Below are 14,840 nucleotides of genomic sequence, written 5' to 3'. Positions count from 1 at the left end.
AATGAAATAAACTGATCTCAGTGCTTGAATTAAATATATATCTTCTTTGGAGCAGGCCTATGGGCAACAGAGTTATGGAACTTATGGACAACCCACTGATGTCAACTACACACAGGCTCAGACAACGGCAACATATGGGCAAACTGCATATGCAACTTCATATGGGCAGCCTCCAACGGGTAAGAGCCTCAACACTATTGCATGACTTCGTTTTTACTGGGGAAAGAGCTTAGTTAAAATCTTCTACCTAAATATGAACCTAAACCATATTGAGTCGATTAGGGCAGCTTTGATGTAGAAAAGGTTTTAGTGTTCCTATAGCCTTCCTTTTAGGGAATGCTGATTTAAAACAATGCTGAGATGTGGGTGGGATGAATGCCAGGAGTAAACATACCCGTTTAATCTACAGAATGTACTTTGTTTAAAAAAAGAATCAAACACAAAAACTGTGTAACAGTGCTCATTGGGAATGTGTACTCTGGGCATCTCTTCAGTTGCTTGAAAATCAAATTGGTTAAAGTGACTGTTTGCCTGTTCTGATAGTGTACCCTCTACTTTTTGTCTTGTGCTTTCCACAGTAGAAGGGACCAGTACAGGTTTGAATATCCTGCTCACTCTTGCATGGGAAATGTTGTTTCATTCTGTCTAAACTTGTGATGTTAACCCTTTAGGTGTTCCATTTGTTTTAGCCCTAATAACATCACATTAAACATACAGTACTACTCAAAATTTGCTAGTATTTAGTGCTATGTCTGTATAATGAGTTCCATTGTCTGTATAATGAGTACCATTCACAAACTCCTGAGTGCCGTGCTCTGTGGATAAAACTTTCCAAGCAATCTAGTGACAGCTGTACCAAGGTGTTCCAGGTGAATATAACCGAGCTGTCTTTACCATTTCCTAAAGGGTAAACAGCATGATTAGACATGTTCAGATATTGTTCTGACTACCACCTTTGCATGTTCCATGTTATGTCTATGGGTTTCCAGTTCAGACATATACTTGACATCTTCATAAATACTCTGTAAATTACTTCAACTTGTGCTTTTTAAACTGGAGTCTTGTTCATAAAAATACCTTAAAGTTTATTTAAAAAAAAAAAACTGATCTGGAGAGACTTGATCCATCATTTGAAGACTCTATTCTGGTGCACTCGATTTGAACCAGGAATCCATGCAAAAACATAGTCTCTCTTCACTCAAGTGACATCCTGGCTACAGTTTTTTATGTGGCTCATCCTTTATTAAAATTAACTCTCGAGTGGAATGGAAATTTCCTAAAGGTTCCCTAGGAATATCCAGGACTTATAGGTGGTGCTGCTACTAGTATCTGGGCATGGATGGATGGATGGTACGGTGGATGTCTTACAATGGAAAATGTGGAGAAAAAATTACCCCATAATGTTTTTAATTGTGCAATTCTTTACCACCATTTTTAAGTGGGGGAGGGTTTCTTTCTGACAGTAATCTTTTATACCTTGAAGAATGAGAACAAATAGCTTTTGTAACTCATGCAGTTCTAGAGGTGACTTGTTCTTCGCCATTTAAATGTTGAAGATCAGGAATCATTAACAGAATATACTTGTAGACTTAAACTTTAAAAATATTGCTGAAAAATCTCTGCCATTTATTCTGCTGGCACTAAGGCCTTGTCTACACTAACAAGATAAATCGATCTAAGTTATGCTAATTAAATTACATAAATTATATAATTTAATTGGACATAGCTTAGATTGATTTACAGCGATGCCTGCGTTGACGGGAGGCGCTTTCCCATCAATTTACGGCGTCTTCACCAGACCTACTAAATCGCTGCCACTTTTGTTGCAGCATTGCTGATTTAGCCTATAGTGAAGACACGCCCTTAATGTGCAGGGGTTATAGGAAAAGTAATCTACTGGATTGTTTTTTGCTTGCACAATGTTTAGCTCAAGTTACATTTACAGTGATATATAACAATATTAGATATTTTTCCTATGCTGCTTCCTCTCGCACCCAATAAAAAATGCCACTTAAAAAAAAAAAAAAATTATGGTCAGATGGAAGACCACATAGGCGTAGGTCCCTAGAGTATGGTTTGCCTTTCTGTCCATTCGTTTGCCTCCCTGTCTTTAACATTGGCAGAACTGTTTATATACGCTATTTATATGCATCTAGTGCTGAGTGCTAAAGTCACTACACCATCCTCTCCTAGAAGATTCAGAATCCTCCAGTGGTGAACTGATTTAAACAACCTGAAACCTCTTACGGGCCTAATCCAAAGTCCATCAAAGATACTGTTCAGTATGCAATTTCTATGTTTTCATGCTTTATAAAACACGTAGTGCTGTAAGGAACACACAGATTAGCGCCCTAAAAAGGATCACATTTAGACTTCTGGTAAAATTGCACTTAATTTTCTCTAGAAGCTGAGTTTGTATTGCATAAGACAGTTATTTAAATGGTACTTTTATTGTCTATTTTCATAATTCCTTAAAAGGCTTAATGTTGTGTCAGAGCTTTATGTTGCTCTGTGAAGCTCCCTCCCCATTCCCTTTGAAATACCACTGATGTGGGGGTCTGTCTGCAGGAGTATTAGAGCTGGTTCTTCTGCACCATGATAGTGGTCCAGGCTAGGGTTGTCTTCACCTGCATAGAGGTGTACCTTAGCACCACATAGGGGGAGGCTCAATCGGTCTCCCCTTTATCCCAGCCTATTTGGTCCTGTGTGGCTGGCACTGATTTGCACCTTAGTATGCATTTGAGGTGTGAGTTAATCCAAAGGTTATCAATATCTCCTATATTGTTACCCCAGTTAAGCAATTTTTGGGACTCTTTCCCCTCTAGGCATAAAGGTTGGGAGGAGGGGTCATAACCCTGGGGACCTCTTTGTGATCTCTTGATTGAGAATAATCTTCTGCAAATAACCAAACCCATTCTTTCTCTTTGCCCACTGTATCTTAGTATTATGTATTTAAAATGTCAGTACTTAGGCCAACAATTTTAAGATATCTAATCTACCATCATGAAGAATAACTTATTATGGATGGTGAACATAATTTCCTTTGTCTTGGTTCTCCTTTATTGTAAATTTACCTATCCAGTATGTGTTAGGATTGTGCAGGAATTTATTAAAGAGCTTACGATGCTGGCTGTTTAAATTAGAGGGAACTTTGAAAACTGCCACCACCTGAGGAGAAGCCAGCTAGTTCAGAATAAATCCTTTTCAATCCAGTATTTCAGCTGAGTATTCTTTGAGGGCTGAATTCTTCCCTTCTAATGCAGAAAGAACTGCTATTTAGATCCATGGGGATTTTGCATGCAAAAGGCTTGCTGGGTTAAATCCTGTGAGAGGAACTAAAGCTGACTAAGGAACATCTTTACTGGGCTGCTTAAAGCAGATTGTGAAGTTCTTAAAGTTTTTTCTTTTTTCTGTCCGTGTTGGAGACTCTCTCAAATTGTTCGGGTGGTTACATGGTCTAAATCAGGGGTTCTCAAACTTCAGCAACCTGAGGACCCCCATTTTGATTTAAACATTTTTGCAGACCTCCCAAGGCCCCTGCTCAGCCCCAGGCCCTGCCCCCACTCCACCCCGCCCCTTCTTTTCTGTGCCCCTTTCCACCTCCTACCCTGAGCTCACCCCGTCCATGCTCAGTGCCTCCTGCACACCGGTTGTGCAGGAGGCGCTGGAAGGAAGGGGGAGGAGTTAATTAGCGGGCCCCCAGGGGTATCCTTGTGGACCCCAGTTTGAGAGATGCTGGTCTAAATGTTTCCCCAAAGTGGAATCTAATACATCAAAAGATACAGCTCTAATTGTTTTGTATTATCCTAAACTAAGCTGAAATTAGAATTTACAGTAATGGGTTCCTAAATCATTAACCATTTACATATTGAGGCTTAAATATTAAAAGCACTTTTACAAATGATGTGCCAAGACTAGAGTTCACATGTGCTTAAAATTCAAGGTTCTTTTTCTTAGGACAGTTAACGACGTTGGTGACATCTGGCAGTGTGCAAACTCTGCAGCCTGCTTTGGATTTGGTTTTAATAATACCATCAAATGTGCCAGGGAAAAGGGACCAAAGTTGGAAAGATCTAGCTTGGGCCTTGATCCTACAACAAGTTCTCTCTGAGTACAGGATTGGGACCCAAGTGTATTAGTTTGCTGTGAAGTTTACCTCTGACCACTGGGAACTGACTTACTGCAAAAGCCTGATGTTGTCAATAAGCGATCGGGGCTTAGTTGTTTGGAATTAGGGTTCATCTAACTTTAGGTATCAGCCAGTCTTTGTGGAATGTTTTTGTGGCTCATGTTTGTTTTTGTTTTTTGAGAGTTTTTGAACTGTTTCTGTTTGCTGAACACAAAAAACTGTTCTCATTTTACACCATTCAGCACCATCTCATTCATCTTTTTTTCTCGCTAGCACGCTTAGGCTTCAGAACAGGGATTTGCATTCTAGATAGAAATGAGTACCCAGAATATTATGAAAAGCAAATATTGCTGAGGGATGCTTCCCTATAGAAAAGGAAGATAAATACCTACTTGCACTTTGGTTTTTCTAGCTTGGCTGAATTGTAACAAGTACAGTTTAAAATGCTGGAATTCATGAGGAACACTTGAAGAATTATTACACGTGTGCTGAGTTACTACTCAGAATGTTGAACTGAAGTTGGTTTTATAGTTTACCAGTGTAGCCGCTTTGGCATGTGCTATGAGGTAGTTTTAAATACTGCTTCATTAACAAATTAGGAAAGGTCTGAATTTTGTGACAGGTCACCTACATAGCACAATGAGTAGTGAAAGCAGCCTTGTGCATTTTCAAGACACCGAGGATGAAAGGAAAAGATGCTGACTAGTAAATGTTACAGTACTGGAGATTCTCTTCTGAAAATCAGGCAGTGGAAAGGAAAACTCCAGTGTAGTTAGTCTGAACACTACATGTGATGTTCTCTTCTTTGTGATTACAAGTGTCTTAATTATAATAAAATTAGCAAGTAAAAAGGAAGCTGTTATCTTAATTGATGAAAAATAGTACTGAGATAATGTTTTTCTGTTTTGTTTCTCAGTGCTAGCTATCAGTGCCCTTTTCCAAAATCAAACTGAGCTGCTGAAAAAACATCTCCCACTCGCTAACTGGAGATAGGAGCAATGATAGATATTTCTAAAAAGTGTCAAAGATTTGTTTATATTAACTACTGAATATTTCTACCTGAGGCATATTAAATTGTTAGTCTTCCTTTAACCAGTGGCATATTAAAACAGCAGAAACAATTTGACTTCTTGGTATGTTTCTTTATTGAAATACTCAAATAAATTTTAGTCTCTAAGGTGCCACAAGTATTCCTGTTCTTTTTGCGGATACAGACTAACACGGCTGCTACTCTGGAACCTGAAATTAGTAGAGTATGCTGTTCAACATATTCATAAATGATCCAGAAAAAGAGGTAAACAGTGAGGTGACAAGGTTTGCAAATGATACTAAATTTCTCAAGATAGCTAAGTCCAAAGCAGACTGTGAAGCATTACAAAAGGATCGCACAAAACTGGGTGACTGGACAACAAAATGGCAGATGAGATTCAGTGTTGATGATAAATGCAAAGTAATGCACAATGGAAGACATAAGCCCAACTATACATACAAAATGATGAGATCTAAATTAGCTGTTACTACTCAAGAAAGAGATCTTTGAAAATATCTGCTTACTGTACACTGGCAGTCAAAGAAGCTAACAATGTTAGGAACCGTTAGGAAAGGGATTAATAATAAGACAGTAAATATCATAATGCCATGATACAAATCCTGATACACCCACACCTTGAATGCTGCATACAATTTGCCCCATCTCAAAAAAGATATATTAGAATTGGAAAAGGTGTGAGAAGGGTAATGATTAGGGGCATGGAACAGTTTCCATATAAGGAGAGATTAAAAAGATGGACTGTTCAACTTGGAAAAGAGATGGCTGGGGGGGGATATGATAGTTTATAAAATCATGAATGGTGTAGAGAAAGTGAATAAGGAAGTGTTATCCCCTTCACATAACTCAAGAACCAGGGTCACCCATTTAAATTAATGGGCAGCAGGTTTAACTCATGCAAAAGGAAGTCATGCAAAAGGAAGTACTTCTAAACACAATGCAGTCAATCTGTGGAATTCCTTCCTGTAAAGGCCAAAAGTTTAAGTGGGTTCAAGGAAGTTAGATATGGTCATGTAGGATAGGTCCATCAACAGCTATTAGCCAAGATGGTCAGGGTGCAACTTCAGCTCTAGGTGTCCCTAAGCCTCTGACGGCCAGATGCTGGGACTGGATGACAGGGGATGGATCACTTGATAATTGCCCTGTTCTGTTCATTCCCTCTGAAGCATCTGGCATTGGCCACTGTTGGAAGACAGGATACTGGGCTAGATGGACCATTGGTCTGACCCAGTATGGCCATTCTTATGTAAGTGCAAAATTAAAGTTCAGTCTTTACATTTCCAGAATTACTAATGATTGCAAGTACATAGTGCTTTAATGGTAACCTGTAAAGATCATCTTAAAAGTTAGCCTTATGCCTTTTCTTTGTGCTGTATTAAGGCCTAATATGGGTGTGACTTAGCTAAAAGTTTCTGTAATTGCTTGTTTCTTTTACTTTAGAAATAACAATGTTCTCTGACTCTTGCCTATTTTGGAGTATTCTCTACAGGTCTCTGCCTGTATTGTATGTTTTTTAAATTAGTTATCGAAGTTAAATAGTTGTAAACAATCAATCTTTAGTCTGACTGAGAAGGAGCTCCCGTTGGTCAATCAGCTTTTGTTCTCAGTGGTGTAATTATTTCTCTAGTCATTAGTTGGACCTGGAAGACTAGATTGGAATTTCTAATGTTGAAGCAAAAATGCTGTTTGGGGGAAACAAATTTCCAGGCCTTCATATGCCATGAAGAATTAGAAAAGGGGCATAAGTCAATTTTTATGTTTTCAGGCTACCTATATTGCATATAAAAGTAAAATCAATAACATTTTTAACCTCTGGGTAAAACTTTTTGAAGAATAAAATTCTGAAATATGAAATCTAGATTGAAAGTCAATCTGACCAAGCTTTTGTTTGTTCTAGGTTATACCACCCCTACTGCCCCCCCTGCTTATAGTCAGCCCGTCCAGGGGTACGGCACAGCTGCCTATGATACCACCACACCCACAGTTACTACCACCCAGGCTTCTTATGCAGCACAGTCGGCTTATGGCACCCAGCCTGCCTACCCAACATATGGGCAGCAGCCAGCAACCTCTGCACCTGCAAGGTAATACACACAGTTGCATTTAATTTTTTCTTTTTAAATAAGGTTCTTTCTGCTCTCCTATTGCTGAGAAAGGTGGGCCTTTGACAGATCCAAGAGTAACACCGAACATGCTTGGGCCTACTCCTCTCTGCATATGCCTCTCCTTTTGCATTTTTGGTTTCAGCTGTGCTGCTGCTGTATCTCATAACTCTTACAGTGCCTGGGGAAAGTGTGTACATGACTTCCTCCTTCTGCGCCCAGCAGAGGTTGCCAGCAATGTTACCAAGCTGTTGCCTAATGCAGGAAATTCTACTGACCAACGAAACAGTTCTGCTGACTGTAGATGCAGTGCTATCAAACTGTGAGATAGGAAAAGTAGTGAAAAATTAACACTTGTCTCTTTTAGTTATGGGGTTACTTAAAGCAGTAGTGTTGCCTAGCATGTCGTTTGGAAATGGATGTACATGTATGAATTGATACAAAATGTCTTCAACGTGTTTGACCCCTGTTGATGATAGGCCGCTTAGCTTAATTGTATGTTTAGCAAATGCAAGATTTTCTTAACTTTTAAAACTCTTTTTAGTTAATCTCTAAATCAGATTAAATGTTAAACAGAACAAGCTGATGCCATCAGGTGGCAAAGCTTCTTCACCAGTTTTGTACTAACAGCTTACAAGCATACTGCAAGAAAACCTAGAGTGGAATGGCTGAGTTAATTGGCTCTAGAATGTGATTTGTCTGGGGCTATGATGGAGTTGGTCTAATTCTAAATTATGTGCTTTAGATTTGAGATTGCACCTGATTGATAGGGTAAATGGAAGCTGTAGAAAAATTGTATTTTTAATTATTGTTAACGAGGTAGCCAATGATTTCTCTAGTAGTGGGAGAATGTATAAATTGCCAATCAAAATGTAAAAAGTCTTGAATTTAACTAATGAATTCTGTCTGCTTTCATAGTGATGAAACTGATACTGAGTTAAAATTAAAATACATTGGATTACGTAATGGCAATTTTAGGTCATAAATTCCATAAACTGATGTATTCTGGTCTTCGACTGGGTGTACTTGGGATTATCATTGCCTGTTTCAAGGAGGTTGGAGATGGAGGGGAGTTCGGTTCAAAATGACTCTTCATTGCTGAACTTTGCTTTTAGACCTCAGGATAGCAGCAAGCCAGCAGAGACTAGCCAGCCGCAGTCGAGTACCACAGGTTACAGCCAGCCCAGCTTAGGATATGGACAAAGTAACTACAGTTATCCTCAGGTGCCTGGAAGTTACCCCATGCAGCCTGTCACTGCTCCTCCATCCTATCCTCCAACCAGGTAATTCTTTCAGAAAATTGGAGTTGGCGAAGGTGGTGGTGGAGCATTAAAATTTGTTTGCTTGGATAAAAGTGCTGTTGCCTTTTTTAAAGGGACTTTCCCAGTGTGTGAAAAGTTTAAATATTTTGGATTTTAAGCATTTGTTCTCTATAAACCTTCTTGCCATGCTTGCAGATTATCAGATATTTTCATAAACAAGCTTATTTGCATCTAACCAGTCTTCTCTTCACTGCTGGGTCAAAGAGGAAAGAATACAGGGCTGTGATTAAATAAGTTCTAATCAAAGGATAGATATCTATAATAACAAAAGGCAAAAGTGACTACTCAAGAAAAATGTTTTATATAGAAATATTAACTTTTAACTCCTAAGTGTGAAAGCCACCTTTATAATTACATGTCATTGCCTCCTAAAATTGGGGGTCCTAAAGAGCGGATATGTTTCAGGCTCTCTGTATTCCTCTTCAGTGTTAACTTTTAAAAATGCTGCTTCCACGCACGTCATGAATCTCAGGTGAGTTGTTCAACCTGAAATGTAGAACAGACAGGCATTGCGTTTTAAATTCTCAAGCATGTCTGAAGAGCCTACATATGCCAAGCAGAGAGACTTTTATTTTTTTGGAAATAAAGTGAATTGGATTGCTCTTGATTTATAAGAAGCCAGGGAAACTAGTTACAAACAAGCCATATTACCAGCTGATATTTCATAGTCTTCTAGATGACAGATACCAATCATTCATTGAATCTCTGTTCCTTTTAACGTAATTTGTTTTAAAGTGCACCGTCCCAAGGGGTGCAGATTTCCCACTTGGAAACTAATGATGATTTCCATGGTATAGTTATCTCTTTTTAGAGCTATGAAGGACTAGATCAGTGTTTTTGTTTTTAGCAACCCTTATTTTTTTTCCTATGCCTGCAAATCAGCCTCCATAGGATGACCTCACATTTTAAATGTCTTGCATTGTTACTTCCATTACTGTCTAGTTAGATCCACTGCAGCCTAATGCGTGTTTCCAGGGGGCTTGATTTATCTTCCATCTAGAAATGCTTCTTAATTATGTCTTTCAGCTATTCCTCTACACAGCCAAGCAGTTATGATCAGAGCAGTTACTCTCAGCAAAGCACCTATGGGCAGCCAAGCACCTATGGACAACAGACTAGCTATGGCCAGCAAAGCAGCTATGGCCAGCAGCCACCTACTAGTTATCCTCCCCCGACTGGATCCTACAGCCAGGCCCCAAGCCAATACAGCCAGCAGAGCAGCAGTTACAGCCAGCAGAGTGAGTTTGCATAATGAAGCTCATCTAAGGAGGCTAGCTGTAATGATTGTACTATCTCAGTAGTTTGTCAAAGAAGATATACTAGTAAATCTGTGAAGGAGGATTTCACTATTTTTGCCTGCTGGCTGGAAAATACTCAAGATGCTATCTGCCAGCTGATAGTTCTGTAGACTTCTGTTACTGACTGTGGGTATAGTTTTAAGTTTGACCGCAAGTCAAGTGCTATGCATCCTGCTTTCAGTAGCCATTCTATTAAGACCCATGTCAAATGGTTAGTTCACAGTATTGCTAAAGTTCATGGTACTGAAGGCAGGTGCAAAGAGGTACCGTAACTCCTTGCTTAATGTTGTAGTTATTTTCCTGAAAAATGCTACTTTAAGTGAAATGATGTTAAGCGAATCCAATTTCCCCATAAGAATTAATGTAAATGGGGGGGGTTAGGTTCCAGGGAAATTTTTTTTGCCAGACAAAAGACTATATTTTGTGTGTGTGTGTGTGTGTGTGTGTGTACACATACACAGTACAAGTTTTAAACAATTTAATACTGTACACAGCAGTGATGATTGTGGAGCTTGGTTGAGGTGGTGAAGTCAGAGCGTGAAAGAGGGTGGGATATTTCCCAGAGAATGCCTTACTGCTAAATGATAAACTAACACTCTGATGAGCCCACAGAGGTTAACACTAGCCTCACACTCTACATGGCAGCACGAATGGAGGGAGGGAAGACCACAAGGCAGAGAGAGAGAGAGAGAGAGAGAGAGAGAGACACACACACACACACACACACACACACACACACACACACACACACACACACACACACACACACACACACACACACACACACACACACACACACACACACACACACACACACACACACACACTGAGATGCGCATTGCCCCTTTAAGTACGCTGACCCCACTCTAAGTACATTGCCTTTTTAAGTAGATCAGCAAGTTGAGACGGCAGCTGCTGCCCTCAAGCTCCCTCCGTCCTCAGCCCTGTAGTGTCTCCCCCAACACACACACTCTGGAAATGGGGTGAAGTAGCTAGGGGCAGGAGCGGGGGTAGGGGGACACCCTGATATTAGCAACAACACCCCCCCACCCCCACCCCGAACAGCAAGCAGGGGGCTCCCAGGAGCTGCTCCAAGGCAGAGGGCAGGAGCAGCACAGGACAGTGAAGGGAGAGGGACAGCTGAACTGCCCGGCAATTGATAGCTTGGTGGGCAGCTGCCACACAGGAAACTTAGGGGAGCTGATAGGAGTGCTGCCGGTCCACCCTGGTTCCAAGCCCCCACAACTATCTCCAGTGGGCTGCTCTTTCTGCAAGCAGTGGACAAAGCATGCTGCTGCCAAACAACATAAGGGAGTACTGTGCAACTTTAAACGAGCATGTTCTCTAATTGATCAGCAATGAAACAACGTTAACTGGGATGACATTGAGGAGTTACTGTATTCGGAACAAGCACTTCAGAATGAGTGACTTTATCTGCTTCTGCTTTAATATCTACAATACAAACTCTCCTCAGGTTCATTTCGTCAGGACCATACCAGCAACATGGGTGGATATGGACAGGAATCTGGAGGCTTTTCTGGCCCAGGAGAAAGTCGGAGCATGAGTGGCCCTGATAACCGGGGAAGGGGAAGAGGAGGATTTGATCGTGGAGGCATGAGCAGAGGTGGGCGGGGAGGAGGACGCGGTGGAATGGGGTAAGAGCAAATCTTTTCTCCTTTTACCTAATTCTGTTTTACCCATAGGATTTGAAATGGAAGGAGCGGCTGAAAGATGACATTTCAAACCACACTTCCATGGAGAATATTTATTAATAGTGAGATTGTTTCTAGTCCATGGAAATGTCCTCCTAGGGGAAGTAGGGGCAGGATTGTTTTTTTTTCCTGCAGATTGTTGGGTTTGGGGGAATTAAGGGTTTTATGAAATACAGAACTTTCAGCTCCCTTCATGGTTATTCAGAGGTGAAATCCTCTGTGGGATTTAACAATAACTTTGGATAGAACACACACAAACCTTCCAGGAGATCCAGGTTTCACTTTCTTTGCCTCGCTGTTTGGGGTCTTGACGTTTCAGGTATGTACATGGCAGAAGCCTAATGTCAGCTGTTTTATACAATGTTTCCCCTCAGCCTCTGTTTACATTAGAAGTAGCACTTGGAGCTACTGTCATAAGTGAATGTATGGATCAGTTTATTGTTGTTGAAGCCACAGCTCTAGAGTGGCTTGGTTGGAGTGTGAAGAAAAGCCCCAAGAACACCCAAAGATCTGACTTGACTTCCAGGACTGCTCCCCATTGGAGCTTTCAGGTGGTCTAAATCAGTTTGGTCATTTTAACTGATGGCATAATCTGGTTTAGTAAACCTATTTGTTCAGATCAGTAGTTTGTAGCTCCCTGTCTCTGGTGTCTGTTTTAATAAAGGTGAGGATGATGGACTAATTATCAAGGCTAATATAAGGAAGGTTTAGCTTTGTGTGTGTTCAATCCCTATGAAATTTAAGTTTAAAGCTATGCAGAGTGTTTCATTCTTACGGATTAGAAATGCGGAGATGGAAGTGCAAAACATCAGGACAAAACTCTGTAAAATGTTGCCCCATATATTTGTATGGCTGGGCAAGTGAGTCAACAGCCTTAGATAAAAGTGCAGCATTTATTGGTGACTTGTTTTAGAACCCCATTTCACCTAGAAATTGGAAAAGTTACTCTGTCATTCTGCATAGCTTAGCTAAAATGAATCCAAATGGCCTGAAATCTTTATTGGAGAAATACAACTACCTGGAACTTGTATTTTAAAGATAAACACTTGTTCACATGGAAACATTACTGATTTCATAAATTGGCTTGAATGGAACAGGGTTCCACTGTTCTGTATAAAGATTTCACCCATAATATATTTATTTCTAATGGTTTTTAAAGTAGATGTAGACACTTGAAATTACTATCATCACGTCTTAAAACTTCTAGCCATTTTGGTGCTGTTCACTGCAAAAGATTCACAATTTTTTCTCTAATTTCACACCTGTAATCAAAGAATAAATTACTTCTGTAGTGATTTCCAACTGACAGTCTATTAAAGAGGCCGCCAGCTTTTTGGATGTAGTTTTTTCTACTGTCCATAGAAAAGGTGGCCTTCCCACGAAGCAGTAGGTTGAACACCCAGGGGGCAGGGTAGGGGAACTCGGCCCTTTTATCATGGTGTGGTGATGGATTTCAGTGTCTCTTGCAGGTAAGGAGCTCAATGTTATTAACATGCCCTTTTTCATTGACTCAATTATTTTATATTTTCATTGGCTGTTAAACATGGAAACTTTTTAACATGCTTTGTCGCATTTATATGCTACAGGTTACAAAGTGAGAGCCTTGTATACACTTCAATACTTAAAAAGTACCCGTACTCAGTACTCAGCCGGCAGCATAATGAAAAGTGGGACTAGACACGGTGTCCATATGGAGAGGAAAAATATACATAGAATATTTTTAACCAAATGTATTCATTGTATAAATGGAATCCTTCTGTAACTTTGGTAACTGCATACTGGTATAATACTTTAGAATTGTGTAACATTAAAAAGTGTAAACGTGTGTGTTTAAAAAGAGAGACATTACATATATGGTGTGTACTTTTTTAAAAAAAAAGGAAGCAAAGCTGCATGCAACAGCTTGGAATTGTGTATTTAAAACCTTTTTAGAGATTAAAGGTGCAATACTGGCTAGCAAATAGATGGCTCTCTCCCTCCTCTCTTCCCTCCCTCAAAACAACACCCCCACCCAGAAAACCCTTTTCAGGTGGCATTTTCCTAATTAACCAGCACTTGGAAGCAATTAAAAACGAATAGCCTAGTCTGTGCTTTTGTGTTAAAAGCTAGAGGCTATGATTTTTGCATTGGCACACATTAAAATCTTAATTTCTGGTTTGTGTCCATAAAGCTGCACCCCCAGGCCTTTGAGCCCTGATATATTCTGTAAGTTCTTCTTCCACAGAGACTGTTAAATCCAGTAGTGACCTGAATGTATGGCTTTATACTAAGGTTTTAGTGGAAATGTCATCTGAACTGTGTTCTAGGTATTACATATGGTTGTCTCCTGCCTTTTTAACTGTTAATGTTAGGGACCCAGGAACTCAGTTTGCTCTCCTGCTGCAAGAGGCTGAGGGTGCACCTTTATGTACACACAAAGGGGAGGGAGTTGACCTATAGGTGACTTATCTTTTTTTTTTTAAAAAAAATCAAACACAATTTGAAAATCTCTAAATGTTTTTGCCAAGTATTGTACTGTTAATACCAATACAAGTAATGAAAGGGTACAGCAGCAAAAGTGGTGTCTAAACCAGACAAGCAAGGTTGTGCGTAAAGGAAATTTGAGCAAGCTGCCCTGAAGAAAGGCATAGTGACGAGATGAGAGACAGACAGACAGATGCATTGTTTGGAGATGTTTAGCCAGTGCCATTCTTCCCAGTGAGCCCCAGAGGCTCAGAGCGGTACTGGCTTTTTAAAGGGAAAGGCCTTCATTTCTTCGTTTATCCCCCCAGCAGCGCTGGAGAGCGAGGTGGCTTCAATAAGCCTGGTGGTAAGTTTTTGAGCATTACAATGGATAGTGTTTAAAAAAAAAAATCAGTCAGTTTTTAGAAAAAAAAATATATAATTTTTATTAGTTTCATAAGTGGTTAAAAATGACATATACAACAAGACTTTAATGGGTACTGCCGGCAATGCCTAGGGGTATAAGGTTAACCTATGGTTACAAAACAAAGGGTAACTTGAAGTATTGAGAAACTACTTTTGTAATTTGGGGAGAATAAATTTAATTTTGTTTGGATTTAATAAAGAAAAATAACTTTTCTTATAAATATACACTGATTGGCCCAATAAAGCTAAAGAAGTGTAATAATGGTTAATGGTTTTAAAGGCTGCTAAAAGTAGCAAACTGATCACAAAAAAACCGTAAAAAGGTGCATTGCTAAAATTTTTGCAATGCAGGTCAATTTGA

At 39.8% G+C, this 14,840-nt stretch overlaps 1 protein-coding gene across 5 annotated transcripts in view; it reads left to right on the top strand.

Annotated features, from left to right (window-relative positions):
* Positions 1–14,840, top strand: part of EWSR1 (EWS RNA binding protein 1) — a 40,420-nt gene that overhangs the window by 13,407 nt on the left and 12,173 nt on the right. For 2 of the 5 annotated variants that reach the window (XM_038373093.2, XM_043498491.1), the window contains exons 4-9: positions 56–179; positions 7,075–7,261; positions 8,395–8,562; positions 9,628–9,839; positions 11,374–11,554; positions 14,386–14,420. In XM_038373093.2, coding sequence (XP_038229021.1) covers positions 56–179; positions 7,075–7,261; positions 8,395–8,562; positions 9,628–9,839; positions 11,374–11,554; positions 14,386–14,420 — 907 coding nt within the window. Of the gene's footprint in view, positions 1–55; positions 180–578; positions 597–7,074; positions 7,262–8,394; positions 8,563–9,627; positions 9,840–11,373; positions 11,555–14,382; positions 14,421–14,840 lie in introns of all 5 variants that reach the window. The other 3 variants (XM_038373092.2, XM_043498490.1, XM_038373090.2) reach the window with 2 other exon arrangements.

Source organism: Dermochelys coriacea, chromosome 15 (assembly GCF_009764565.3).
Source record: "Dermochelys coriacea isolate rDerCor1 chromosome 15, rDerCor1.pri.v4, whole genome shotgun sequence".
Classification (NCBI taxonomy): domain Eukaryota; kingdom Metazoa; phylum Chordata; order Testudines; family Dermochelyidae; genus Dermochelys; species Dermochelys coriacea.
The sequence above is the reverse complement of the archived record's forward strand: the minus strand, read 5'-3'. Positions and strand labels throughout refer to the sequence as shown.